Source organism: Fukomys damarensis, unplaced genomic scaffold (genome assembly GCF_012274545.1).
Source record: "Fukomys damarensis isolate Sample0158 unplaced genomic scaffold, DMR_v1.0_HiC HiC_scaffold_25, whole genome shotgun sequence".
Classification (NCBI taxonomy): Eukaryota; Metazoa; Chordata; class Mammalia; order Rodentia; family Bathyergidae; genus Fukomys; species Fukomys damarensis.
The window spans coordinates 25,379,721-25,406,915 of NW_022900937.1; the positions used below are offsets into that span (position 1 = coordinate 25,379,721).

A 27,195-nucleotide genomic window follows, 5' to 3' on the forward strand; every position below is an offset into this window, starting at 1 on the left:
TCTCGAGAAAAAGAGGACTTCCAGAACTGCTTCAGAAAGTGACAAGAACAATAGGATAAGTGTATTTAAAGCAAAGAGGAGTGTTGTGAGGCAGGTTAATGGCAGTATATCTTTTACTATAATACATTTTTTAAAATGTACATTTGCCATTGCAGGCAGGCAGGCAGGCAGCTGAAGAAACCCCCTCCGGGGTCTTTGGGGCCTTCCTGGGTCTCTCAACATAGTTTTGATCACACCTCATGATAAAGAGGACTTCCAGAACTGCTTCAGAAAGTGACAAGAACAATAGGATAAGTGTATTTAAAGCAAAGAGGAGTGTTGTGAGGCAGGTTAATGGCAGTATATCTTTTACTATAATACATTTTTTAAAATGTAAACATTTGCCATATACAGTATTTTGATTATCCCTGGTATGGTTAAGCATTTTTAGTGTATTTATTTTTCTGGATATTGAGAAGAGAGGAAGAGTGTAAGCAGGATGTTTGGGGAGCATTGAGTCCCACTGTGGCATCAGATGTCCAGAAATGGAGGGAGAGCAATGTCCGATAGGTACCAAGTGACAGGCACAAGAAAATGACTAGGAAACAATACATGACTGGAGGCTTTCCACATCCTTAAGTCAGCTTGGTTGTTCTGCACAAGGAATTTCTTTTATTTTTTTTTTTCATATAAAGTATCCAATAGCACATGCTTGAGAAGTTGCTTTGTAATGTTTCTGTCTTGCTTTTAACATTAAGTAGCTCATTGTGGAACCAACTTGATTTCCCCTTTCTGACTCTGTGAGGTGAAGAATCTCCTCAAACATTACAGGACTGTTTCATCTACATTCAGTTTAGAGAGAGGCAGCAGAGTTGTTCATCTGTCCTGTGTTGAGGAACAGGATGCAGCAGGTATTGTTCTTCATTATGCTTACAGGCCTTTATATTGTGTTAATCTGTCATATCTCACAGGAACGTTTTGCACTCAGAGAAATAATTTCATTTTCCCTTCTTTTGATATGTCTCTCACATCAGGCATTGTTCTGTGCCAGGACCAGGGCCCAGATGAGTCATGGTGCTCTTAAGGAGTTTTTGGACAAGAGAAGCTGGGCCATGAGGAGAAACAGAGCTGGTAGGATGGATAGGGTTGCCAGAGACACAGAGGAGAAGGTGGGAGGACACCAAGCTGTGCTCTGTGGAAGAGTCCAGAGGTATCTTGTTGCATCTCCAGTTCAGAAGGACATATAGCCAGAACCTCCTTCACTCAGTGGGGGAAAGGGGAGAGATTGTGGTTTGTTTCGTTTTTTTTTTTTTTTATTTCACAGGTGGTTTTGCACTTTGCTGTATTTCCTTGAAAAGCTGCAAATTATAGATTAAAGCTTTAATAGTGCATTAGTAAAAAACTGGCTTTAAATGTCCTTTATCTTCCTGAAATTGGGTAACTTTTGTCCTGTTCAATGTCTGTTAAAGCCTATGTCGTAAGTCTTTCAAGAGGTCATATCCATTCTGTTGGCACTGCATAAAAGGCTTTAAGTTGGGGCGTTTTTAAGGCATAGATATATACACTAAAATGATCTGCTTTTACTCAGTTTTCTCCCTTCCACTTCTACAGTGTGAACCCAGTGTGCTCCCATTGTGACAATGTCTGTGGGAATAGTAGGGTGCAACTGCTCCCTGTGGACACATTGGTCAGTGGTCATGTTTGCTCGGCTGGAGGGATACACCTTGGTTACCAGTTCAGAGATGCCAATATGTAAAGACTTCATACTGCAGTGAAGTAGGAGAGGAGAGTTGCACTCCTTCCTTCATTTTGTTAGGAGGAAGTTGTCCTTGAAAAACAATACCATTCTTTGATCATGAAGCTCTCAGTTTCATCAGGCAAAGAATGGAGGATTTTATTCTGGGATCATACCTGATGCATTATTGACTGTGTCCCCACAGTTAAAATCATGTGAAAGTATCTTTGTTCATTTCTCTTCTTAAGATGTCACTCAGCAACTATTGAATGGGCATTTATACTCCACACAGACCCTTGCCATAGTCTGCCTTCCACAAGCTCAGAGTGCAGTGGGGAAACAGAAAGGAAAAGCTGGAGAATCATAACAGGACAGTGTGGACAAGAATACAGTGGCCATGAAGAACATAGTCATAGGAGGAATGTGATCTTTGCAGGGAAGAAGCCTGTTGGAGAGGAATAAATTCTGAAGGATTATTCAAGGGTACTTGAGCCTCATCATATGGACAGAAAGGAAGAGTTGAATGTGGTGAGCAGAAAGAGTGAGGATCGCATTTACTCTTGAGATTGTTTCCTCATTGTATCTGCAAGCAAGGCTACATAAATAGAGTCCCTTGGCCAGTGTCAAGAAAGGGTTCCTGGACAGGACGAGATAAACACATGAATCAAGTGTAGATTCTAGCACATTGACAGAATAACTTTCTGCCTTGTATCAAATATTTTAAAATCTGAGCTGCTATATAATGCATCTTTCTTTCCCTCATTTGTCCAGTATTTCTTTTGCATTATATTTCACAAAAGCATTGCTGTATAATGAAATAAAAAACTTTTAAAACTAAACACTAGTTTTTATTTTAGAGAGTTTGGGAAACTGCAGTAGAGTAAACAAGTTGGGGTGAGCCTGGAACTTGAGAAGCTAATTAGGAGGTTGCTGTGATACCTTGAGTAAGAGACTGAGAACCCAAGCTGATGAGCTGATGTGGAAGCAGCCAGCATGGGTGGAGGCAGGAACCAAGGGTTAAAGCAACTAGGATGGAAAACCTGGCTCCTGCACAGGACCATAGAGCCAGAGCAGTGTGGAAGCTGGGAAGAAGGAAGCGTCTAAAGGGCAAATGTGCTTTGGAGTTTGCTAGAAGTTGGGTCCTTGCCCTGTGCATTACTGTGGCTTCTCCATTCATGTTTCAAAGAGATGTTTTATAGTTACACATTTTTAATATTCTTACATATTTTATCTCTTATTCCTATTTGATGAGATGAAAGATGTGTTAGGTATTTAGTACCTCGTTTTGATGCAGAATCCCTGTCATTTTGCCTAGACTTCAGTTGCTTCCATGGTACCTAGTGCCTGGCACTGGTAACTGCCAGCAATAACTGTTTACTACCAAATTGAATCCAGAAGATATTCAAATGTACTGTGTGACAGTGTCTACGTGAAATTCCATAATACCTCAAACTAGAGTTCAGGGCTGGGGATTTGGCTGAGTGGTTCTGCCACCTGCCTCGTATGCTCAAGGACCTGAGTTTGGTCCCCGGTACCCCCCCCAAAAACCAACCAAACTAGAGTTCAAACAGTGGTTGTTTCAGTTGTGCAAAAGGAATACTACACAGCAAGAAAAGTGAGTGAAGTGGTAATAGGCAGCAACATAGATGAATTTATAAGAAATGAGCAAGTAAAGGTAGATGTGATATATAAAGTATGATTCATATAGATATGAAAAAAGCAGAATTAATTCATGGTTTTAAAAGTCAAGATGAGCTTACATTCAGAGAAGAGGGAGAAATAATGAATGGGATTGCTGCTAGGCAGCTATGGCAAGTCACAGAGCTTTATTTTTTAATTTTGGAGTTGTTCCAGTGTTCAGTTGGCTATATAACTCACTCAGCTGTAGGATTACGTACAGTGCAGTTTTCTCTGTGCATATTATATGATAATACAAGGCTATTATTTTCTAAGCATACTGATATTCTAACATAAGAAAAAAGAATAGTAACAGCATTACATTTTTTAAATAAATTACAAAGCCACCTAGGTCTTGTAATTTTCTGGTTGTTAGTTGTATTGCAAATAGACATTTTCCCATTAATAATGAAGTTATTGATTTTTAAAAAGCGTCTAGTTATGTGCATTTATTACTGTGCTCAGAAGAGGAGCAGTTAGATGACACACACCTGGTTATGCTACAGATGCCACACATGCGCTGGGGCCATTGATTGACAGGTTATGAGCTCATAATATTAGAGAATCAGGCACATATGTTTGATAGGACCTCACATTATGTCCATCCCTCTCTATCCACCTAAAAAACAAAACAAAAAACAAAAAACTTAAAATAAAGCCCTTAGTGTTTCAAAGCAATGCCCAATCTCTGTGAACTGTAAAACTCTGCATTATACATGATGTAGTTATTCTGCCTATATAGTTCCTTCCCATCGAATTGTACACAATTTAGAAATTATATAGAAATAATAAAAGACTGACTTCTAAAATATTTAATATTCTCCCAAAAATAGCTGAAATGCAAAGAAAAAATGTAGTGGTTAGATTGTCATATATAACTAGATAAAATCTTTCTAGTAGAATGTTTCTGGAATTCAGTTTATTTTGTAAGGTGGAAATTAATATTATGTGGGTTTTTTTGGTAAAAATTTATGTATAAAATGACTTTTCCCTCTGCTTTTTTTTTGTTTTTCCTCTGTTAAAAATCTTAACTTACCCAGAGAAGGCTTTCCTGACCTTTTCTCCAAAGTATAATTGGTTCCCCCATTATTCTCCTGAAGAACTTAAAGTCACATTACTGAACATTGGCCCTGTTCGCTGAATTTTAAGCTGAGTAAAGGACAGTGACATGTCTTTTGTATTCATCTCAGCTAACCTGCATTTCCTTGCACTAAGTAAGCATTCAGCAGGTATTTGTAGGGTAACTAAACCAACTGAATGTTTCATAGTAAAACTAAATATTTCATTTGGTTATAATTTTTTTGCCTGGGAAATTTGGCTAACTTCTGTTTACATTTCTGTCTAGAATGTGGCAGATCAGATTGCATTTCAAGTTGCTGGTGGATTAACAGCCCTTGAACACATCTTGCAAGTAGTAGTTCCAGCTACCAACGTGAACACAGTTTCACGAATTCCTCCTAAGTAAGTATAGTTTGTTTAATCTGTCTTTCACGTTTCATTTGTGAGTCATTCCTGCCCTATATAGCTTCCGTATGGGGACCACAAGAAAACTAGGCATATTCAGGTTGAATAACAAAAGTTTGCACTTCACATTAGGGAGAAAATTGATCCTAAAATGCCTTATTAGGAAATCTCCTGTGTCTGACCTGTGCTAATTTTAAATCAAGAAAAATCGATGAACACCTGGGTAGTTCTGCTTCCAGAAATTGAAGAGAAATGAATAGTAGTAAAGAAAAACGTTGGCTGTTGACTTATAAGAAGTTGAACACATTAGCAAAGGCCCCACACAGGAAGAGCATTTTGAGGCGAAGACTGCCATAGTCTGGAGTCCCAGCCAAATTGCCGGTAACTGAATTGCACTTTGGTCACTAACTGTAAAACGCTCTTTGTCATAAGGATCCTATGCAGTTAGATCGTATCTCTGCTTTTTTGTCTTCTTGGGTCACCTTTCAGACCCTGTCTCCTGGGATATAATAGCAGAGAGTGTTATTTCAGAAGTAACTGTTTTCCAAGGTAGAACATGTACGATTTCTGGGCACTTTATGGAGACTACTATGTTGAGAATGGAAATGAGAAGTTTTGATAAAAGTTAATTTATACCACTGAGAAACCTTTTTACTATTTAGCACAATAAAGGGAATGTGCATTTGTCCACAAGATACAACAGAGAAAAAAATCCAAGCATTTATCTTTTTTTCCTCAGAGACATTATGGTGAAATAGAAATAGCACTTAATTTGGAGTCTTACAAACCTGGGTATCAATTTGACCTTAGTTTGTTATTAGCAAGAAGAATTTGGGCAAATGCTTTCCTTTCATTCTCTTTTCTCATTTGGAAAAATGAGGATTATCGTACACACTTCACAATGATGTTAAGGAGATCAGTGGAATAATCATGTGACAGTTCTTTGTAGTGTTTTGGAAATGTTAGATAAGAGTTTTTAAGTAGTATTCTTGCATGACTCAAGACAGTGTAGTCTATTTAACAAGAGATACAGACATTCCTGGTTTGATGACCAAGTTCTGTTCCTGTGACTAGGCCATTAACTAAAGTCACTAAATGAGAAATTGTACATAGTATGTACAGTACAATATTCAGAACAAAAAAATGTCAAAGGAAATTCCAACTTGATGACTTTGCTTTTATTTGCATAACTCTTACATGTACTAGTGTAATGTATAAGAGAACATAAAACTACAGTATCATGTGCAGTACAATCAGCAAAAACCAGTGCTATAAACAGGTTGTACTATAACAAAAAAGTCATTAAGGCTCTATCAATAAGATGTACAGAATTGTACAAAAAAAAAGACAAGTCATGAGTCTGAAGAGTTGTTAAACAGACAGGTCATTAAATGAGGAACATCTGTATTTCCAAGCACCCTTTAACAACAATGTTAATTTGAGTTCCTTTGCTCCTTTGACAAAGTTGATATGAATGAAGGAAGGGATAGGTATCCTTCAAGCCATAGTATCTGCAGGCAGAAAGCTTCAGATTCAGCAGAAAAAGGCACGAGGAATTCTAGAACTACTGGAGATGTAGGAGTAGAATCAGAGCATGCTGGTGGCCATGAGTCAGAAGATTAATTTAAAACTCTTTCATTTTCCTCCCAACTGTCTTTGCATAAAACCCTTTTGTGTCCTTGGGCTACCCATAGTTCCTGGGTTCTCCCATTGCTCTCAACCTACTGAAAGCTCGCCCTCCAGCCCCATGAACCTTGGCCAGCTTATATCACGCTCCTTCTTGCCTCTTGAGGCATTTCAGGCTCTCACCAAGAAAACTGGTTAGACTACACCAAATCATTTCATTTTCCTCAGTAATAAACAGCAGAGGCTTTAAGAAGAATAAGCCAATGCCTTAGTGTTGACATTGTAAGTCTCATGACGCAAGCCGGATGCAGCTCTGAGCACTGTGTGAATGGATAAACCAGCTCCCTGTCCTTCTCACCACTCTGCCTGACTCTGTTGGCACGTCACACAGTGCCTCAGGAGTTAGAGTTGCTGCTTTGTTTTGTGATTCCTGCAAGACTACTTCCTTTGAATAAACATATGCTCCTAGCGTTTTTTAAAACATGAAATTAGGAATTGTACTGCTTCTGAAAACTTAAATTTTTAAAATCTTTCCAAATCCTTCATGGATTGTTTTGCTTTTACCAGAAGCAGAGAAAGCCCATACGCTTCTTAATCTTTTCCTGTTGTCTTTGAAAGACTTAGGATGCAGTATCTAAAGCCAACCTTCTTAATATGCTCCAGCAAAATTGTTTGCCAGGCCAAGAAAGCTCATCCTAGAACAAAGGAATTTTTACTTCACAGTGTATCTTCTTTTGGAAAGACTCATGTTATTCTGCCTCCAAATTTGATTACAGTAAATGAGTACAAATGAATAGATGACACAAGTTAACTCTTTTTTCTGCTTAGACAAATAACAGTTACTTATCATAGCTTTTAATATTTAAAAGTAAAAGGTGGCTTGCCATTTTCTTGGGGCTTAGATAATGTCCCCATGTGATATAAATAAGAGAGTGGATTTGCTCTGGATGAGAGCTGTGTTGTGCTTTGTAACATGTTCACACACTGTAGTACCAGTGGGAAGTAGTGTGAAAGTCAGCATTCCCTGGCACCACACCTACCCATGTCCTTCCAGTAGCAGTAAGAGCTCAGTAGAAATGGTCCTTGGGCTTAGCCTTCCTCATGTCACCTTTTCCTACTTGGTATTTGTAGTTCCTGACACTCCTGGATAGCACAAAAACTCAGGAGTTAACTCCGTATCTCCATACGTTTGTTCTCTCAGGGCACTTACCGTGTTTCTTCTCATAGTAGACTTGTCTGTATGAAGCAAACAAAAGCATCATATAATAGAAAAATAAATCAGATCCTGCTTAAACTTCTGATTTTCATGTCTTAGCTACATGACCATGGTCAAAATTATTTATTATAACAGAGCCTCAATTAAATAACAAGACGAATACTTACCTTGTAGGACTGTGATGAGGATTTAAAGTGCATGTCTTCACTAAGTTGCTTCATAAAGATAGCACTTAGTTATTATCAATTTTATTGTAGTTATTGTTTTGACTCCTTATTACACTGCCTCTCACTGAGCTTTTAATCCCTATTTTGATCACTTTGGCTTCGGAGAAGCTATAACTTATTAATTTTATCTGGACTTTTTTGTTCTAAATCTAAACTGTATTCTAGTAAATTTTAGCCCACTCAGTTAAGATCTTTTGATTGTGAGTTGGTCCCTAATTTAGTTTATTTTTCTTTAATTTTGTGCCAGTCCTAAAGTTCCATAGAACATATGTATCTTCATCTAATCATTGAAAAAGCATCAGATAGGTTAGAGAAGATCTCTGTTTAGCACAGTGGTGTCCGTTGTCTTGCCAGTTTCTCCATTTGTGGTACTGTAGGCTCCCTAGCTAGATCATAATTACTTGGAATCAGGAGACACAGTAAATGCCTCATTTGTAAGTCATATGATATCTACTGTTGTTTGAATATGTGCATAAGTTCTTCCTCTAGTATGTGAAAAGAAGCAGCAAAAAAATATATCCATTACAGTGACCGCATCACGTCCTAGTAGTGTGTGGTCTTTGAGTTGATGAGACAGAATCTGACATTCGTGCGAGTGTCCTCAGTGCCCAGCACTGTGCCAGGTATTCTACACATATTATTCTCTTTACCCGCCCCCCACAGTCCCAAGCAGCTACACATGCTGGCTGCTGCTGGGTGAGATTTGGGAAGACTGCTCTCTGGGGTGTGACTTCAACGTGAGAGAACCATGCTATTCCTTTTGAAAGAATGTTTGTTCTTTCCAAATGGCAGAAAGAATATCAGAATAATTCTCCTGTGACTGTTGATTTTGTCCCCAAAGTCTTGTATGACCTTCTCTTGGGCCTGTGAAGAAGTAGACACATTTCATCTTATAGTGGAAAAGAGATAATGCCATTGTGTTCCAAAAGCATGTAAATAATCTAGGGCTCCAGCCCTAATGCTCACAGAAACCAAGGATTTCCTGCTTGGCATCAGTTGTATGCCTTTGTGGGCATGGGAACATGACTGGAATAAAGCCTGTCCTTAGGGAACTTACAGTCGTGAAAATTGAAATATATTAAACTCTGAATATCACTAGTAGTGGCCTGCCTGTCATCCTTATGGAACACCCTACTGGCACACAAAAGCTCTTAATAGAATGTTTTGCTGCATATCCTAAGTCTAAAAACTTCGTTCCCTGAGATGCCTGACCTTGTGTGCTTGTGATGCCAGTCTCTTAACTCATGGGTCTATTCTCTTTGGGGCTCATCTACTGTCAAATCTTTGCTTTGTCTGCACTTTACAGCATAATCCAGACTCTCCCAGTTGTCACTATGAGCCCTCTTCCCTGTTACCCTTTCACCTCCTCTCTTGGCTTGCCGTAATCACTACAGCACCCTTTCTTTTGCTTTTTTTGTTTTTGTTTTTGGGGAGCATTGTGAATACTACTTGTTCTAGGCATTGCACTCATGCTTAAGCAGCTACATTTTAGGCCATGTGGTTCTTACTTCAATGGCTATAACCAGTTAAACTCGGGAGGACAGTCAGCTCAAGAGCAACCAACCTATAGGCCAGCCAGCAGTATCAGATTTACAATCCAGTCCAAAAGTGTAAACTGGCCCACTCAAGTCTCCCCTTGAGAAATTTGCAGTAAGAAAATCACAAACTTTAAGTCATTTTTTTCTTGAGTACATGTATTTGAATCTGAAAAAGCATGTGTAGTCACTTCTATGATGGCCATTATAGGTCTATGTGCATTCCAAGTTTAGCAAGATTTAATGGAGGCCACTTGGGGCAAAGAAAAGAAAAAGAAAAAGGAAAAAAAAGAGACGAGGGGAAGTGAAAGCAGGCCCAGTCCACAGAGGTGGCATTGTTCCTGTCTTCCTGAGGGCTGGTGGTTCACTTTCTCCTGGATTCATATGAATGCTCCCAATAGCCTTGCAATAATGGCTCTTTTTACTTCAAACATTTTGAGTGAATTTCTGTCCCTTCTAACCAAAAAGCTGAATACTTTTAAATACAATATTAAAATTCTTATAACTTTGGATAATGTTTATAAATACTCGCTTTTCTAAATCTTTTCCTATCAAGGAAGCATGAGTGAATGTTCATGACTAAAAGTAAGAATGAAAACAAGGTCACTGTACAAATTCTCGTGTGTGTGTGTGTGTGTGTGTGTGTGTGTGTGTGTGTGTGTGTTTTACTGGGTACTGAAACTAGGGCCTTTGCACTGAGTTAAATCCCCAACCCTTTTTGTTTTGTTTATATCTGTTTTTTGAGACATGGTCTCTCTATGTCATTCAGGTTGGCCATGAGCTCATGCCTCAGTCTCCCGAGTGATGGGATTACGGGCATACACTGCTACACACAGATATCCCAATCCTTTTTTATTTATTTTGAGGCAGGGTCTCTCTGAGTCACTGAGTTGCCCATCCTGGGCTAGAATCTGAAATCTTCCTGCCTCAGCCTCCCAGAGTTTTCCTGTATTATCATTTTCCATGGACAAAGGAATTAAACTTTAAAAGCTCATCCAACAACCTGGGACTGGCTGATCTTTTCTTTTCTCTACTAACTTCAGTTTGAAAATTCTGTAAGAAAATGACATATCTTAAACTTGCTGTCTCTTAAAAAAAAATACTGTTATTCCCCTGAGATGCTGAAGATTTTTTTTTTCTTCTTGTTTAGCTTTTACCTTTTAGTGGAGGAAGCATTGCTTGATTGGTTGATTTTGCGTTTGAAGTTTGGGTATCGTGGTGATTTATTGGTGTGGGTACAGGAAATGGTTTGTGGATTAGTCATTTCTTTCACCTTGCTGGTGAGGAATGACTCTTAACAGAAACTGAAAAAGCTGAACCAACAACCATTTGTAGCTATTTGTAAGTGTGAGACAAAATATTCAGAGAAGATTTGGTAGTGAAATCTGAAAAAGAAACACAGCATTTCTGTGTAACTAAACACCCTTTTCTAGAACTCAGATCAGCTGGCAAATATGACATACATTTATCACAGGATTTATTTCCCATAAGTTATAAATGTGGGTGGTGTAGAGTTGGAACATCTGTGTGTCTCCTACATGAGAGTGTTAGTAAATGTTAATAGAATAGTAATTGCTAGTACAGGTGAAATCTAGGATACCATCCACTGTCGCCTATTTCTAGGCAGGACTATTTTAATATACTTATAAATATCTAGTTTTAGATTGAGGTTTACTAAAAGTGAATAACTTTCCCCAGCAGATAATAAAAGTTAAAAGAATTGTTTTGCAAGCTGATTAGCTACAGTGATTGATAAGTACTCTTCTTCATTTGATATATTGAGGCATTTTGTTTATGTCTCAAAAGGCTTTACAGAGATGGTTACAGTTGACAGCTGCTGTACCACTAATAAGATTAAAGAAATTAGTTGTGTCAACTTTAATCTGCTGTTTAACACTACAGACCACCTGGGGTCTTATCCAGATCCAACATGTTTAATTGTGAATTTTAAGTTACATAGCCAGAGCCTACTTAAGAGCACATCTAAAGACTTGTTAATCATAATTGTCTTGTATTAACAACTTTATATTAGCAATAAAAATAATACTTTTGCCACAGAGTTTTAAATTAATTTGTTAATTTGATGTCACCTGCATTTTTAAATATGTTGTTATAATCTTTGAAACATAACACTTCCTCAGTCGGGTTAATTAGAAGAAATGTAGACAGTCTAATTACGTTGGCGTTTAAAATATATATGACATCCCATCTAAAATTAAAACATATCTCTAAGGGATAGTTAAATCACCTATTCTATTTGTGCCAAATTTACCAATTAAACAAAAACCCCTGAAAGATTACATCTAATTAAAGATTTCTTTTTGCTTTGAGACATCAAGTTAGGAAAATGGTTTGATTTTAAATTTGATGTTACATTTTATGATGTGATATTCAGTATAATAATCATCTGTGATTGTTTTATTAATTTATGATCTAAATTCAAGGGTAAGATACATGCAATTTACATCCTCACAGTTGGAATTGGTCATCAGGGTTAGTAAGCATTCCTTAAAGAACACTGTGTGAACCAATGTGCTGCTCAAGGATGTCTGCTTCTCCTGCTACCCAGTCTAAATGTTCTAGCTTCAGCAAGCACAGAACAGGGAAACAGAAGATGATATAAATTGATTGTAGCCTCCACAGTACCATTTGGAGAAATTTTCCCCTTCCATCCACTCATACTCTGATCCAAATGCTACATTCATCATTGCAATAAAAACTTCCCAAATTGTATTACAAGTTGGACTTCTCTGTGGTCAGAAAATGTCAAAATTGAATAATCTTGTTTCTCTTTAAATATTTTACATCATTCTTTATACCCTAGTTTCTTGCTATGAAAACATTTTATTACTGAGACTTGTTTATGCAATTGTGCTAGTATAATATCTTCCAATTTTATCAATAAAATATTTATATATGTAAGACTACAGATGACTACATATAGGGCTTCTTTTTTTATATCAGATGCTACTTTCCAGTACTTCTATTTCATATATTTTATTCTAATCACCACTCTACTTTTAAAATATATTTGGTACAACAGCCTCAATAAATGGTATCAAAATGAAACTCCATTGGAAAATGTTCTCCATTGCCACAATAAATAATGTCATAACCTTAATGAGGCTTTTTTCTGTTAAAAGCTATAGGCCAGTAATCATACTTCTGGATATAGAATCAAAAGAAGTGAAGTGAATCACTTTCATATCCATTACATCACTATTTACAACAGTGACAAATGGAAACAACATTGATGTTCATGGGTAGATGAAGATGAATAAAATGTGGTCTCTACATAAATAGAACATTACTTAGCCTTAGAAAGGAAAGTCTGCATTTGTGATTAGATGAACCTTGAAGATATTATGCTAAGTATAACAAACCAGTCACAGAAGGACAGATACTGCATGATTCTACTTGAATGAAGCATCTAAAACAAACTCCGCCCAGGGGAGTGGGAGAAAATGGGGAGTTACTATCAGTGGATATAAAGCTGCCGTAATGCAAGGTGGAAAAATTCTAGAGATCCGATGTACAACATTGTCCCTAAATTAACAATATTAAATAGTACACATTAAGTTTTTGTGTGCTGTTTTTGCTATAGTAAAATAAACTACAAAAAAACTTAAAGGAACAGAGCACCGATGGATACAGTAACTTGGACAAATCTCAAATACAAATATAAAATGTCATAGTATCGTACAGAATAGTTTCACTCTTCATATCAGAAAAATTTCTCATGTTCCTCTTATTCTCCCATTCCTTCCCCAAATCTCTGGCAACCACTGATCTTTTTACTTTCTATATAGTTTTGTCTTTCAAAAAATATCCTGGAGCTGGAATTTTATAATATTATAGTCCTTTGGCTTTTTCATTTGGCAATTTGCATTTAAGTTTCTTTCATGCCCCTCCATGGCTTGATAACTTATTTCTTTTTATTGCTGAATAACGTCCTGTTGTATGAATGTGCACAGTTTATCCACTCTTCAATGGAAAGAGTCGCTTCCAAGTTTTGACAATTATGAATGAAGCTGCTATGAGCATTCATGTGCAGGTTTTTGTGTATATGCAAGCTTTTGGTGCATTTGAGTAAGTACATAGAAGTATGATCCTGGATCATATGATATGCCAACACTTAGCTTTATTAGAAACTGCCAAACTTTCTTCCAAGGTGAGTTTTATATTGTATTCCCAATAGCAATGAAAATTAGTTCTTGTTGTTTCACATCTTTAACAATATTTGCTAATGTCTTGTGATTTGAAGTTTAGCCATTCTAATAAGTGTATAATGGTGTCATGTTTCGACTTGTAATCTCTAGGGACATAGTACATTGAGCATTTTTTCATATATCTATTTGTCACCTGTATATCTTTTTCAGTGATGTGTTTGTTAGATCTTTTGTCCACTTTTACAGGGGTTTCTTTTTCTTATTGTTGTAAGAGTTCTTTGTATATTTTGTATACAAGTCCTTTGTCAGATCAGAGATGTACTGTACATGTTTTCTTCTAGTGTGTGTCTTATCTTTCCATTCACTTAACAGCTTGTTTTGCAGAATAGAGTTAATTTTAATGAATTCCACTTTCTAAATTTTTATCTTTCATGGATTGTGCTGTTGATGTTCTATCCAAAAACTCATTGGTAACCCCAGAGCCACCTAGATTTTCTATCTTGTTATCTCCTTGAAGTCTTATAGCTGCATTGTACATGTATGTTTGGGAAACATTTTGAGTTTATGAATAGTATAGAGAAGTGTCTAGATTGGTATTTTTTGCATGTAAATGTCCAGCTGTGCCAGCACCATTTTGTTCTTGTTCTTGTTTTTTATATACAAACATTTATTTGTATGCAAAAATGGCATTTTATACTTTACTTCCTTTTTTAAAATCAGTGTATATTTGTAGTACAGAATAATGATGTTCTTTTCTGGGAATCTGTACATGCCTATAACATATCTTGATCATTTTCATTCCTTTACCTCCCTCTGCTTTCTCTCTCCTCTCCCCCTTTTCCATTTCTTTTCTTTTTTTTTTTTTTTTTTTTTTTGTACCAGGGATCGAACTTGGGTCCTTGTGCTTGCAAAGCAGGCAGCGGAACCACTGAGCCAAATCCCGGGCCGTCCCCTTTTCCATTTCTAAGAGTCTACCTTCTACTTTCCTATCATCTCTCCTTTATGTATGTATGCATGTATGTATGTATGTATTTATTTTTTTTAGGTTACGTACATGAGATTTAATTTGCTGGGACTGGCTTATTTAACTTAGCATGATGATCTCAAGTTCCATCCATTTTTTCTGCACACAGATGATTTAATTGTTTTTGGCTGTATAATATTCCACTGTATTTAGATACCACATTTTCTTTGTCTGTTCATCTGTAGACAGATATCTAGACTGTTTCCAAACATAGCATAAAATAAATTGTGCTGCTATAAACATGGTTATGCATGTATTACTATAATATGAAGCCTTTAATTCTTTCAGAAATATATCCAGGAGAAGTATAGTGGGTCAAATGGAATTATTAGTTCCTTATATATCCTAGATATTAGTCAACTGTCAGAAGAGTAGCTACCAAAAATTTTCTTCCATTCCATAGGTGGTCTTTTCACTCTTCTGCAGAAGCTTTTTAATTTGATAAATCCTATTCTCTGATTCTTGACATTATTTCCTATGCTACTGAAGTTTTATTCAGGAAGTCTTTACCTATACTTGTGGCTTCACATGTTTCTTCCATATTATATCCCAGCAGCTTCAGAGTTTGTTGTCATATCTAGGTCTTTAATCCGTTTTTATTTCAGTACATGATGAGAGATGGTGATCTAGCTTCAGTCTTCTCATAAGTGGATATCCAGTTTTCCAGGCAACATTTGTAAGAAGCTGTCTTTTCTTTAACATATGTTTTTGGCTCATTTGTCAACAATAAGATGGCTCTAGGTACATGATGTTGTTTCTGCGTCTTCTGTTCTGTTTCATTGGTCTACATGTCTGCTTTTGGGTAGCACCATTTGTTCAAATGATTGTCCTTTTTCCTTTGGATCACCTTTCAGCTTACATTAGTCAGTTTTTTACTACAAATGAATACCTAAGACAGTTAATTTTATAGAGAGAAAAGGCTTATTTTGAGTCATGGTTTTGGAGGTTCCAGTACAAGAGCAGCTGGCCCCTTTGCACTGGTGCTCTAGCAGAGGGCAGTGTATCATGATGGGAGAGCATGGCAGAGCAAATCACTTGCTTTGTAAGCTGAGAAGCAAAGGAGTAGAGGACGAAGCTTAGGCCCCATAGTCCTCTTTCAGGGTGTGCCTCAGTGACCTAAGGACCTCCCACAAGTTTGTCTCCTTACAGGTCTCACCCTTCCCGACAGTCAGCATCCTAACTGTGGTACTCCTTTGCTAGCAACCAGTTGACCATATTTGTTTAGGTTGAATTCTGCTCTCTATTCTGTTCCATTCATCTGCTTGTCTATTTTGTCACCAGCCCCACAATGTCTTTTTTACTGTAGCTTTATAATGAAGCTTGAAGTAGTCCAATCGTGTCAGACCTCCAACTTTGTTCTTCTTCAGTATTGGGTGGGCGCTTCCTGGGTCTTCTGCCTTTCCATGTAAACTTTGAATTCAGATTATCAATATCCACAATCATCTGCTTAGATTTAGATTGAGATTATACTGAATGTACAGATCAAGTCAGGAAGAACTAACACCTCAACACTATTGAGTCTTCCTATCCCTGAATAAACATGGCTTTCCATTGTTTATAGATCTTTTTTATTAGAGTTTTGTAATTTTCCTCATATAGTTCTTTTATGGATTTTGTTAAATATATATGCATAAAGTTATGTGTGCATGCTGATGTAAATTGTATCATTTTTAAAAATTTAAACTCCCAATTAGTACATACAGAAAAGCAGTTGATTTTTGTCAAGATTGTGTTTTTACAGCCTTACTATATTATTGCTTATTAGCTTCAGGGGGTTTTATTTATTTATTTATATTTTCAGTTCTTTGGAATTTTCTACATAGACAGTCATACCATCTTCAAACAAAAACATTTTTATTTCCTCTTTCTCAATTCTGTGTTGCAGTAAATGTTTATTTCCTTATCTTATTGTATTAGACAGAATTTCTAATATGATACTGAATGGAACTAGTGAGAGAAGGCAAACATGCCTTGTTCCCAGCCTTAAGGGAAATTATCAAGTTTCTCTCCATTAGATATGATAACTTGCTGTAGTTTTTGTAGGTGACCTTTGGCAATCTGTAAGTTTTAAATGACATTTAAAATAAAACTATCACTGTTTAAACCTGATGGGGTTAGAATTGGGGTAACAGTCCTTGTGGAAAGTTGTTACATATACATAAATTATCTTAATCCTTTTTTGCCCCCTTTTCCCCTCTCCCCTCCACACATCTCTTGATCCCCTTCCCTTTTTTGCACATATTTGCAGTATATAATATTTACATTCCTTGTGTGTTTTTGGTACATGTACCTGAAACATCTTGATTTTTTTTCATCCTGTCCCTTCCTTTCCACCTTCCTCTCTCCTTCTCTTGATCCTCTTCCCCTTTGAGAAAGGTCTGTATCCATACATCCTATTGTCTTTTATTTTGCACTTTATTTATACTTTGGGTTTCTCATATAAAAGAAACCATGTGATATTTAAGCTTGTGCATCAATTTATTTCACTTAACATTGTCTCAAGATGCATCAGTTTTTGTACAAATGACCCGTTTATCTTTCTTTATGGCATAGTAGTACTCTAGTGTGTATAAATACCATATTTTTTAATTCATTCATGTATTGATGGACATATAATGTGCTTCTCAGATTTGGCTAATATGAATTGTGTGTGGAGGCTCTGATTTTGACATTTATCTCCCTTTTCTAAGAAATTTGCAACTCCAGGTCTGAATGTTCTGCTCAACCCTGTATAACATCTTCAAACTAATTCTACATCATTGCTAATAATTTTCTGCGTTAAAGTATGGTTCCAATCCTTTCCTTACATGAGGGCTAGAGCAGTAATTGATGAAAATCCCAGCTTCTCTTTGCAAGTATATTTGTGTGATTCTAGTACTTGTTGCCCTTACTTGGTTGGCGCTTAATTTTGCACGCAGGAACTCAAAGGTGTTAACTCATACCATGAACATTTTGTGAAATTGCCTGTGACAGTTGTTTTAAGATGGCTACTATTTTGACACTGGTATAAAATAGTGGATTTTGGTGAACCGTTTTCTGAGAATCCTTAACCATCCCAAAGTGCATAAAGATATAACTATGTACTTTCTGGCTGCCCTAGGCTACAACCCCCTGGAGCTTCTCACTTAACTGTTTCTTAATGTCTTAGGGGTGCACTATACTTGTACTCTGTAACTATCCTTTTCTGTATATAAATACCTTCCTGCATTCATCATGGAAAGACTTGGTTTTTTGATGCTTTTTCAGTGAAAATGCTTACTGACACAGAAATGCATTCACATATTCATGATTATCTGCAGAGAAAGCCTGTATCTCAAGCCCTTCCCACCCCCACCCACAGTGCATTTTTGACAAAATGGACAGTAGGATTTTAATGTCTTCTCAAAAGATACTTTCAAATTCTGGAGATTTCTGTTTGATGTTTAAAAGTGCTTTTAGTCATTTGAGTTTAAAATTACAGGAAAATCTGCCTGGACAGACCACCCAGGCTAGGTTCAAAGATGTGTGCTAAGACACGTTCTCTTCAAATAGAGTTGTCTTTCAAACAAGGTTACTGAGTGGACAAGTTTTTCCTGGCCCTGAGAGTTTGGATTCTCCCTCCCTTTTTTCTTCATCAGAATATACTTTCTTTGTGGAAGTTTCTTGGGAAACTTAGCAATAAAGGACTTTTCTTAATGTGGAGCCCAGAGGCATTCAAGAGTACACACTCCATGTTGTGTGATGTTTGCATTTTATGTGCATGTTTGTTTATGTTTCACAATAGCTAACTGGAGACATGAGACAAGTTGTTGAAATTCTATTGAATAAAGCGGTAGAATACAAATTATAAATCAAGGCCATAAAAATATAGATCAAAACTAAGGTAAAATAGGATTTGATTATAGAGCTATAATGTTCTACACATTGCTCTAAATATAATAACCCAACTTATTACAATTGTTTTTATAATCACAACTACTTTTTTAAATTAAAAATAAAAACAATCATGAAACTTTAGGCAAATTATTAAATAAATGAAATGCTGCTGACTTATACTTGTGAAAGATTTCCTACTCAGAGCCTACAACCAATAAACCCCAAATGTATTAAAGTGTGGGACAAGACTTTTCTGCTTAGACCTCAGGAAGAGTGGGTTGCTAATTGAGAAGGATATTGTTTTCCTAATTTCTTTCTCATTGAGTTCATTTTTGGTGCACAAAACACTACTGAGGTTTATGTGTTGATTTTGTATCCTGCTACATGGCTGAATTTGGTCGTTAGTTTTAGAATTATTTTGGTGGATTTTTTTGAGTCTTCTACATAAAGGACTAGGTCATTTGCAAGTAATGATAATCTGATTTCTTTCTTTCCAATGCATATTCCTTATATTTCTTTCTTTTGCCTGATTGCACAGGCTAATGTTTTAAGTACTCTGTTGAACAAGAGTGTTGATAGTGGACATCCTTGTGTTATTCCTATTTTAGAGGGAAAGTTTTCTGTTTCTCCCCACTTAAGAAAATGTTAGCCACTGATTTATCAAAAATGGCTTTTATCACATTGAGGTAAAGTTATTCTGTCCCTATTTTCTTCAGGGTTTTATCATGAATGGATGTGGATTTTGCCAAAGGTTTTTTTTTTTTGTATTATTGTGATTATCATGTGATTTTTCTCCTTGCTGATATTTGTGTGGTGTACTACTTTATTGATTTGTGTATGTTGAATCATCTTTGCATCACTGAGATGCAACCTACAAGGTCTTTTTGATAATTTGTTGCTTTTTTTGGGGGGGTACTGGGGATCAAACTCAGAACCTTGCACTTGCAAGGCAGGTATGATGTGGTTGAGCTAAATCTCCAGCCAATAATTTGTTGCATTCTATTTGCCAATATCTTATCTGTTTATTAAGAGATTGGCCTGTGGATTTCTTTTTTAGTTGGGTCTTTGTCTGGTTTTGACATAGGAGTAATACTGGCTTTCAGGAATGAGTTTGGAAGTACTCTTTCCCTTTCAATTTCATTAAAGAGTTTGAGGAGTATTAGGTTTAGATCTTCCCTGAAGTTCTTGTAGATTTTGATGGTAAATCCATCAGGTGTGGGGCTTTTCTTAGTGGTAGGTTTTTAATACTGACTCAATTTTATTGCTTGTTATTGGACTGTTCAGAATTCTTATGTCATCTTGGGTCAGTTTTGGTAGTTAATATGTCTAGGAATCTGCCCATTTCTTCAAGATTCTCCAATTTGTTAGAATATAATTTTTCATAATAGTTATGAATGACCTTTTGGGTTTTGGCAGAGTTCATAGTAATTCTGCCTTTTCCATTTTTAATTGCATTGATGTGAATCTTTTCTGTCCTTCTTTTGGGAAGTTTGGAAAAAACTTTGTCTACTTTGTTTATTCTTTGAAAAACAAACTCTTCAGTTAACTTTGTATCATTGGGGATATTTTAGCCTCAATTTATTAATTTTTGCTCTAATCTTTATGATTTCCCTCCTTATACGGGTTTGGACTGTTCTTGTTGAGTACTTTGAAGTGCTGTTTGAGCTCATTCTAATTTGAGAATTGACTTCAATGAAGTTCTGTCTTAGGACTGCTTTCATTATTATGTCTCATAGGTTCTGGTATGTTGTACTGGCATTGTCATTTGATTCTACGAATTGATTAATTTCTTTCTTGATTTCTTCTGTGACCCATTGAGTGCTCAAGAGTGTATTTTTGGGGTTTTTGTTTTTGTTTTGTTTTGGTACCAGGGGTCAAACTTGGGTCCTTGTGCATGCATACTGGGCAGTGGAACCACTGAGCTAAACCCCAGCCCAGGAGTGTGTTATTTAATGCCTAAGTATTTATATAATTTCTGTAGTTTCTTTTATGATTGATGTAGTGCAAAATGACCTGATAGCATACATGGGGTAATTTCATTTCCTTTGTATTTATTTAAGCAAGTTTTATGAGCTAGTATGTGGTCCACTTTAGAGAATGTTCTGTGTCCTACTAAGAATGTATATTCTGTTGTACTAGGGTAAAACACTCTATAGGTATCTAATTAAGTCCATTTATTCAAAGGCGCAGTTCAGCTCTAATATTTCTTTGTTGATTTTTTGTTTAGTTGATGTGTCTTTTTGTGAAAATGGAGTCACCCACCGTGATTTTATTGGTGTTTATTTGATCTTTTATGTTTATAGCATTTGTTTTATGAAGTTAGGTACCATGATTTCGGTGCATGTATATTTACAATTGTTAACTCCATCTGTTAAATTGTTCCTGAACTAATATGTAGTGATCTTTGTTTCTTCTGATCAGTTTTAGCTTGAAGTTTACTTTGTCTGAAATAAAATTTCTATCCCTGCTTACTTTTGGGGTCCTGGTACATGAAACACTGTTTTCCATCCTTTGATTTGTAGCCTTTGAATTTCCTTTTGGATTAGAAGAATATCTTTAATATAAGATTAATATAAGGGCCGGGTATTTAGCTCAGTGGTTCAGTGGCCTGCTTTGCAAGTGCAAGGACCCAAGTTCAATTCCCAGTACCAAAAAAAAAAGAAAGAAAAAAGATTAATATAAGATTATTTTTTAATGTAGTATAATATAAGATTATTGGATTCTGTTTGTTGATCCAGTCTGCTACTCTGTGTCTTTTAATTGGGGAGTTGAGACCATTTAGTTGTACGTTGTTACTGAAAGCTATTAATTTATTCCTGTCATCGTGTTCATTTTCTGTTGTTGACTCCTTTATTTTTATTTTCTTGTTTAACTACTTGCCTTGCCTAATGTATTAATTCCTTCTGATTTTTTGGCTCTGTTTGCTTCATTGTCTCTGCTTAGGATATTCTTGAGGTTTTTTGTTTGTGTTTGTTTGTTTGTTTGTTTGTTTTGGGTTTTTTTTTTTTTTGAGCCCTGGCTCAATGTTCATATATCCCTTGAAGTATTCTTTGTCATGGAATGTCCTTATTCCTCCATTAATTTGGAAGATAGTTTTACAAGATAATATTAGTCTAGACTAGAAGATGTTTACCTTTAGGGCTTGAAACACTTCACTCCAAGCTCTCCTGGCCTTTAGAGTTTGTGTTAATATAGCTGCTGTATTCCCAGTGGATTTAACTTTATATGTGTCTTTTTTGTTTTTGTTTTTGCTTTTCTCTAACAATGTTAAAGGTTCTTTTTGTTGGACATGTAGGACTATGATGTGTCATGAGTGTTAAGTATGATAACTACAGTTCTACACATTAGAAAATGAATGCTAAGATGTTAAATTAAAAACTTGCTAAACTCTTGAATGGTAGAACGGGGATTCTAACCTAAATGTACCTTGTACAGTATACTCTACAGTAACCAGTTTTCAGTTATATGAAGCAAGGTACAACTATATCAAACATGATTAAAAGAATAACAGGGCCGGGGATTTAGCTCAGCAGTTCGGTGGCCTGCCTTGCAAGCACAAGGACCTGAGTTCAATCCCCGGTACCAAAAAAAAAAAAAAAAGAATAACAGAGGCTACATACCTATGAGGACACAGGACTCCTCTGCTGTATCCACAAAGCACAGTTGAATGAATGAACAGTTACATGTTGGTTTTCAGACCTGGGATTCTTAGCTCTGCTTACACATTGGAATCATCCAGATACATTTTGAAACAGTCACATGTTAGAAACTTGCCCCATTCCCACCTACTGTCACCAGAAACTTGGGTAAGCATATGATTTTAAGTATCTATAGGCCATTCTCAGAATTAGCTGAGGAACTTAGTAAGACACAAATTTCTTGACTCCAGTCCCAAAATTTCTGCTCACTAGGCTGGGGTAGAGCTCTGACAGTCTACAGTTCTTACAAGTTTCCAGGTAATACTGATGCTGCTGGCCTGTAAATCATGCTATGAGAACTTCTGTCCTGGAAGATTGGCTATAAGGAACTAGATCTAAACATTTTTTCATAGGACTTAGAAGTTGTAGACAGACAGGTCAAAATAAACACTGAAGGCAGTGCAGGCTTCATGAACAGTTTCAGAACACCTTTGCCTGTTCATCTCATTGCTTTCAAAGTTTATTTATAGTGGCCTATATTTTAATCACCTAGAGAAAAACATTTCTTCATTCAGTTTGACTTTAAACTATTTGGGCCCATGACCGGTTTGTACCCTTTCCAATAATGTCTTCCTCTACCCAGGACTCTGACCTCATGTCCATACTGCCACAAGCAGAGTGATGGCATCCATGCCCAGGATTCTGGGGATCTTGCCTTGTAGAACCATCCTCCAGTTGTTCTCATTGGACTCTCTTCTTCCTTAAACTCATCTTGCACCAGCAGACCTGGCAACGAGAATGTTGGTAGTCTTTTTTTCTGGTTTTGAAAGGACCAAAGTTCCTGGTTTGATATTTACTCTTTGATTATGAAGAAATTATCAGATAGACTGATAAATAAATTTTCATTATCTCTAGCTGCAGCCAACAAAAATTAATAACAGGTCTTAAGTACTAATGAACACTGGGCTTTGGATGTAGAAATAAGCATTTGTATCTAGGTGACCAGCCTTGACCCTCCTAGTATTTGGTTTAGTTTTTTAGAGTAATTTCTATCCCAGGCCTGTTCCTTTTGTACCATTTATTTTGTATATTTTAAATTGTTTGGAGAGGAACTGCTCTAGTTTTACAATGGTGTTTTTTTTTCCCCCTCCTATTAGGTCCCTCTGCAATGCAATCAGCGTTTACTACCTCACCTGCAGCAAGTGTTCAGAAAACTGCACTGATGTTCTGTTTAGTAACAAGATTACCTTCTTAATGGACCTTCTGACATACCAGTTGACGGTATGTAACATGACTGCTTTAACTTAGAAGCAGTTAGGGTTTGAGTAATATTCCTTATAGAGAAAATGAAAAGATTAAAAGAAGAAAAGCTTAGAAGGGTAAAATAAGGACTAGTAGAGAGAGAAACCTCTAAAGTATTTGAAGAGTTTGTATTGGATTTGCCTAGGCTCTGGTGTTCAGTGGATAACAGACATGTAACACTTGCTGAGAACACAAGTTAATATGGTAGACTTGGCACTGGGAGCAGGTGGACTTAGTGCCAAACCTCCTAAGCCACAGGAATGAGTGCCATAGAAAGAGGAAAGCTGGGAAGGCCTCACAACCTTGCACCAGCTTAGTTAAAGAGTCAGTTTAAAAAGGATTTTTTATAGGTATTTAGATTATTTTAATTAAGAAACTCCTCTATCAGTAAAAGACAAACCAATTATACTTTTGAAATGGAAACAAGCAGGCGTTTGTCTCCTGAAATTTTACTTCAGTTCACAGATGTTGAAAGAGGTAAGCTTAAGCTCAGTGTAATATCCAAAGGTTTAAGTCTGTCAACTGCAGTCTCCAGAACAGAGCACTGAGGCCAGAAGTTTCCTGGGGAAGTTTCTGAGCCCCTGAGGTATTGGCACAACATCCTTGTAAAGTTACAAGTTTACAACATAGGAGATTTATTTTTCAGAACTGATTTACTTTTACTCAGCACACAATTGTAATAGCTCTTCCTTGAACTCTACTACACCTTTTGCTTCCTTTCTTACTCCCATCACTTCCTATATATTTGGAGACCTTAACTGAGGCATGGTTTCTTCATGAAATCTTCCCCAGCCTGACATTCTCCAAGTCCAGGTTAAGAATAGTTCTTGTGTGACTCTAGCCATTACATCTTTTGCAGAAGTGATTACTTTGAATTGTGGTTATTTATGTTTGCATTCCCCACAAGCCATAGGTTGATGAGGACAGCAGGTAACTTATCGTTGCTTCTGATCTCCTGAAAAGTCAAAACTATGACTACGAAGCCCTTAAAGGCAGGCAGTGACAGAGAAAGGGCACAGCAGTACAAAGGAACAGAGATGCAGCTCAGAGCTGTCACACAGCAGAGATGAAGGCAAGTTATAGGCTCGATTATATCTGATTTTATTCACAGAAGTCATTAGAGGACCTGAGATTTAGCTAAGTGGTGCCACTGCCTTTCTCGCAAGCACAAAGACCCGAGTTTGATCCCCTGCACCAAAAAAAAGAAGTCATTAGAATATGGATAAGACATGTTAGCACAAAATGCTTCAGAAATCATTGAAAGATGGCACAAGGAGTAAAGAGTTAACATTTGCTCTTTGGTTCATGTCTCAGATATTTTTATTTACATTGCCTCATTTACCTGTCAAAACAGCTTTGCAAAGTCATTGTTATCCTACTTCACAGATAAGGTAAGTTGGAGTCCCTGAAAGGTTGACTTTCCCAAGGCAACATAGATGTGAGTGACAAAGCTAGTAGTCAAACTGAGGGACGGTCTATATAATAGTTGATATTTTGATATTTTTTAAAATTTAGAATCATAAGAGACCAGGAAAAAAGTGAAAAGCTGTCACTGTATGGAGGAGAATAAGAGCACATAAATGTAATATAGGATCCTGGACCAGAAAATGACATTAGAAAGAAAACTGGGAAATTCAACTGAGGTCTATAAAATAGTTAACAGCCTAATATTAATTGTCTCCTTTCATTATTATACTGTGGCTTTGTAAGATGTTACCCACGGGGACACGGGACGAAGGGAACTTTCTACTATTATAACATATTTGTTGTTTTAAAATCATTTCAAATCAAGAATGCAAAACAAACTAGCTCCATGCCCTCCTGCTGTTCTGCACTGCATCAGCTTACTCTGAAACTTACTCTTTCTTGGTAATGGGAGAAGAGACATTACTTTGAATAGAGCAGGTAACTTTAAAATAAATAACATTTAAAATGTGAAGGAATGAGAGTGATGGCTTATAGAAAAAGTATTTTCTTTTTTTAGTCTCAGAAAATACTATTCTCATGAGAGAAATCATGAGACCATTCATTTATTCTCTTACTTAGTAACGATTATGTGCCTGCTATCTCCAGTTTCAGAGAAGCACAGTATCTAATCCCATACTTCCAGGAAATCCCCATACAGGAGTAGGAACAGACACAGATGATGTTTTCTCAGCTTGGGCTGCTATAACAAAATACTATAGCCTGGCTAGTTTATATTCAACAGGAATTTATTTTTCACTGTCCTAAAAGCTGGAAGCCCAAGGTTAAGATCCCTATATATAGTCAGGCTCCTGTGGCCTGTCCTAAAGACTTCAGACCTCTGCCTTCCTCCTGCATCTTCACATGGCACAGCAGAATGAGCTCACTATTGCTTTCTTCTTAAAAGGGCACTAATCCCATTCATGAGGTCCACCTCATGACCGAGTTACCTCAAAGCCCTGTGTCCACATAGCATCACATTGGCGGTTAAATGTCAGCATTCAGATTTGGGGAACACAAACTTCAAGTCCATAACACATGCATTCCACAGTGTAATGATAGTCTGCACAGATGCAGTGGGCACACAGAAGAGGATTTTTGGTGGCTCTGTCTGGGTTGTCACAGAGGAAGGACATCTAAGCTACTTCTTAACTCCTTATAAAAGCTATCATTTATTAAGTACCAGCCATGTGCCAGGAGCATGTGTGTACCTTGATTATTTTCTACTTCCTTGAAACCCCTAGTTTCCTTTGAATAATATATTCCCTTGCTTTTCACCTCAAGATTTCTTGATACTAAGAAAAAGCTTTTAATCTCTCAATCAAGGATTTCACCACATTCTATGTTTATTCTGCTCTGTGCATTTTGTTCATTTTGGAACTGGGATATAGGGACATTTGTTTGCCAAACACATTTTCTCCCTCCTTAATATGTGGCACTTCCTGGTTTTTTCAGTTCCCATTTGGCTCTGTATTCTGTAGCTGTTAATTCTGATGTTGCTGTTACGGTCAGTGGTACAGGAGGATATGTGTCCTGGCTTTGTATGGCTGGTGATAGTCATTTTATGTTTTTGGAAATCACTTGAGTACATTTTCATTTTTCTTACTAACTGGATTTAATGTACATTTTACTGAAATACGGACCACTGACTTGTTAGTTTGCCTTAAATAAGGGGTAAAAAATAGTTGCCAACACATTTTTCAGAAGGAATAGAGGAAAAACATAAAAGAAGCTAATAAAATGGGATCTGGCAGAAGTGATTATCAGGTACTTAAGCCTTTCTGTTTCTTGGTAAACCTAGAAGCTTGGAAGACATTTTTCTTACAATCTAGCTGCCTGGAGTTTATTTTATTTTAATTTTTTGTTCAAATGCCATGGTTACAGGAGTGACTGTAACAGTGTTTCTTTACTCTAGAAACCCACAGTTGAAAAGTAGAGAAAGTACACACATAAATATCATAGACACGCTGTGGACAGTTCTGTAATAATGTCATCAGAGCCAAGCAGCCCAGGCAACCTAGTAGAGTGCCTAGTACACAATGGGTGCTTGTTTAACACTTGATGAATGAATGAATGAATGAATGGGTGGATGGATGAATGAACAAACAGATTCCACCTTGGATGCTGAATCAGGTTTGAGAAAGAAACTGGATTTGATTATAACTGGAATATGAATAGAACTTTTGACAATTCTGGGTTTATTATTTTCACAAAATATAGATCAACATAAATAAAATCATATGTGTTTTTTTTGCAGTATAAATGTAAAGCAGGTTTAAAGATA

The 27,195-nt window shown here is 36.7% G+C and overlaps 1 protein-coding gene across 3 annotated transcripts in view; it reads left to right on the forward strand.

Moving 5' to 3' along the window:
* The window catches only part of Scaper (S-phase cyclin A associated protein in the ER), a 328,066-nt gene that overhangs the window by 220,437 nt on the left and 80,434 nt on the right, over window positions 1–27,195 (forward strand). For all 3 annotated transcript variants that reach the window (XM_010626089.2, XM_010626097.2, XM_033756178.1), the window contains exons 23-24: window positions 4,737–4,852; window positions 23,303–23,426. In XM_010626089.2, the coding sequence (XP_010624391.1) occupies window positions 4,737–4,852; window positions 23,303–23,426 (240 nt within the window). The remainder of the gene's footprint in view (window positions 1–4,736; window positions 4,853–23,302; window positions 23,427–27,195) is intronic.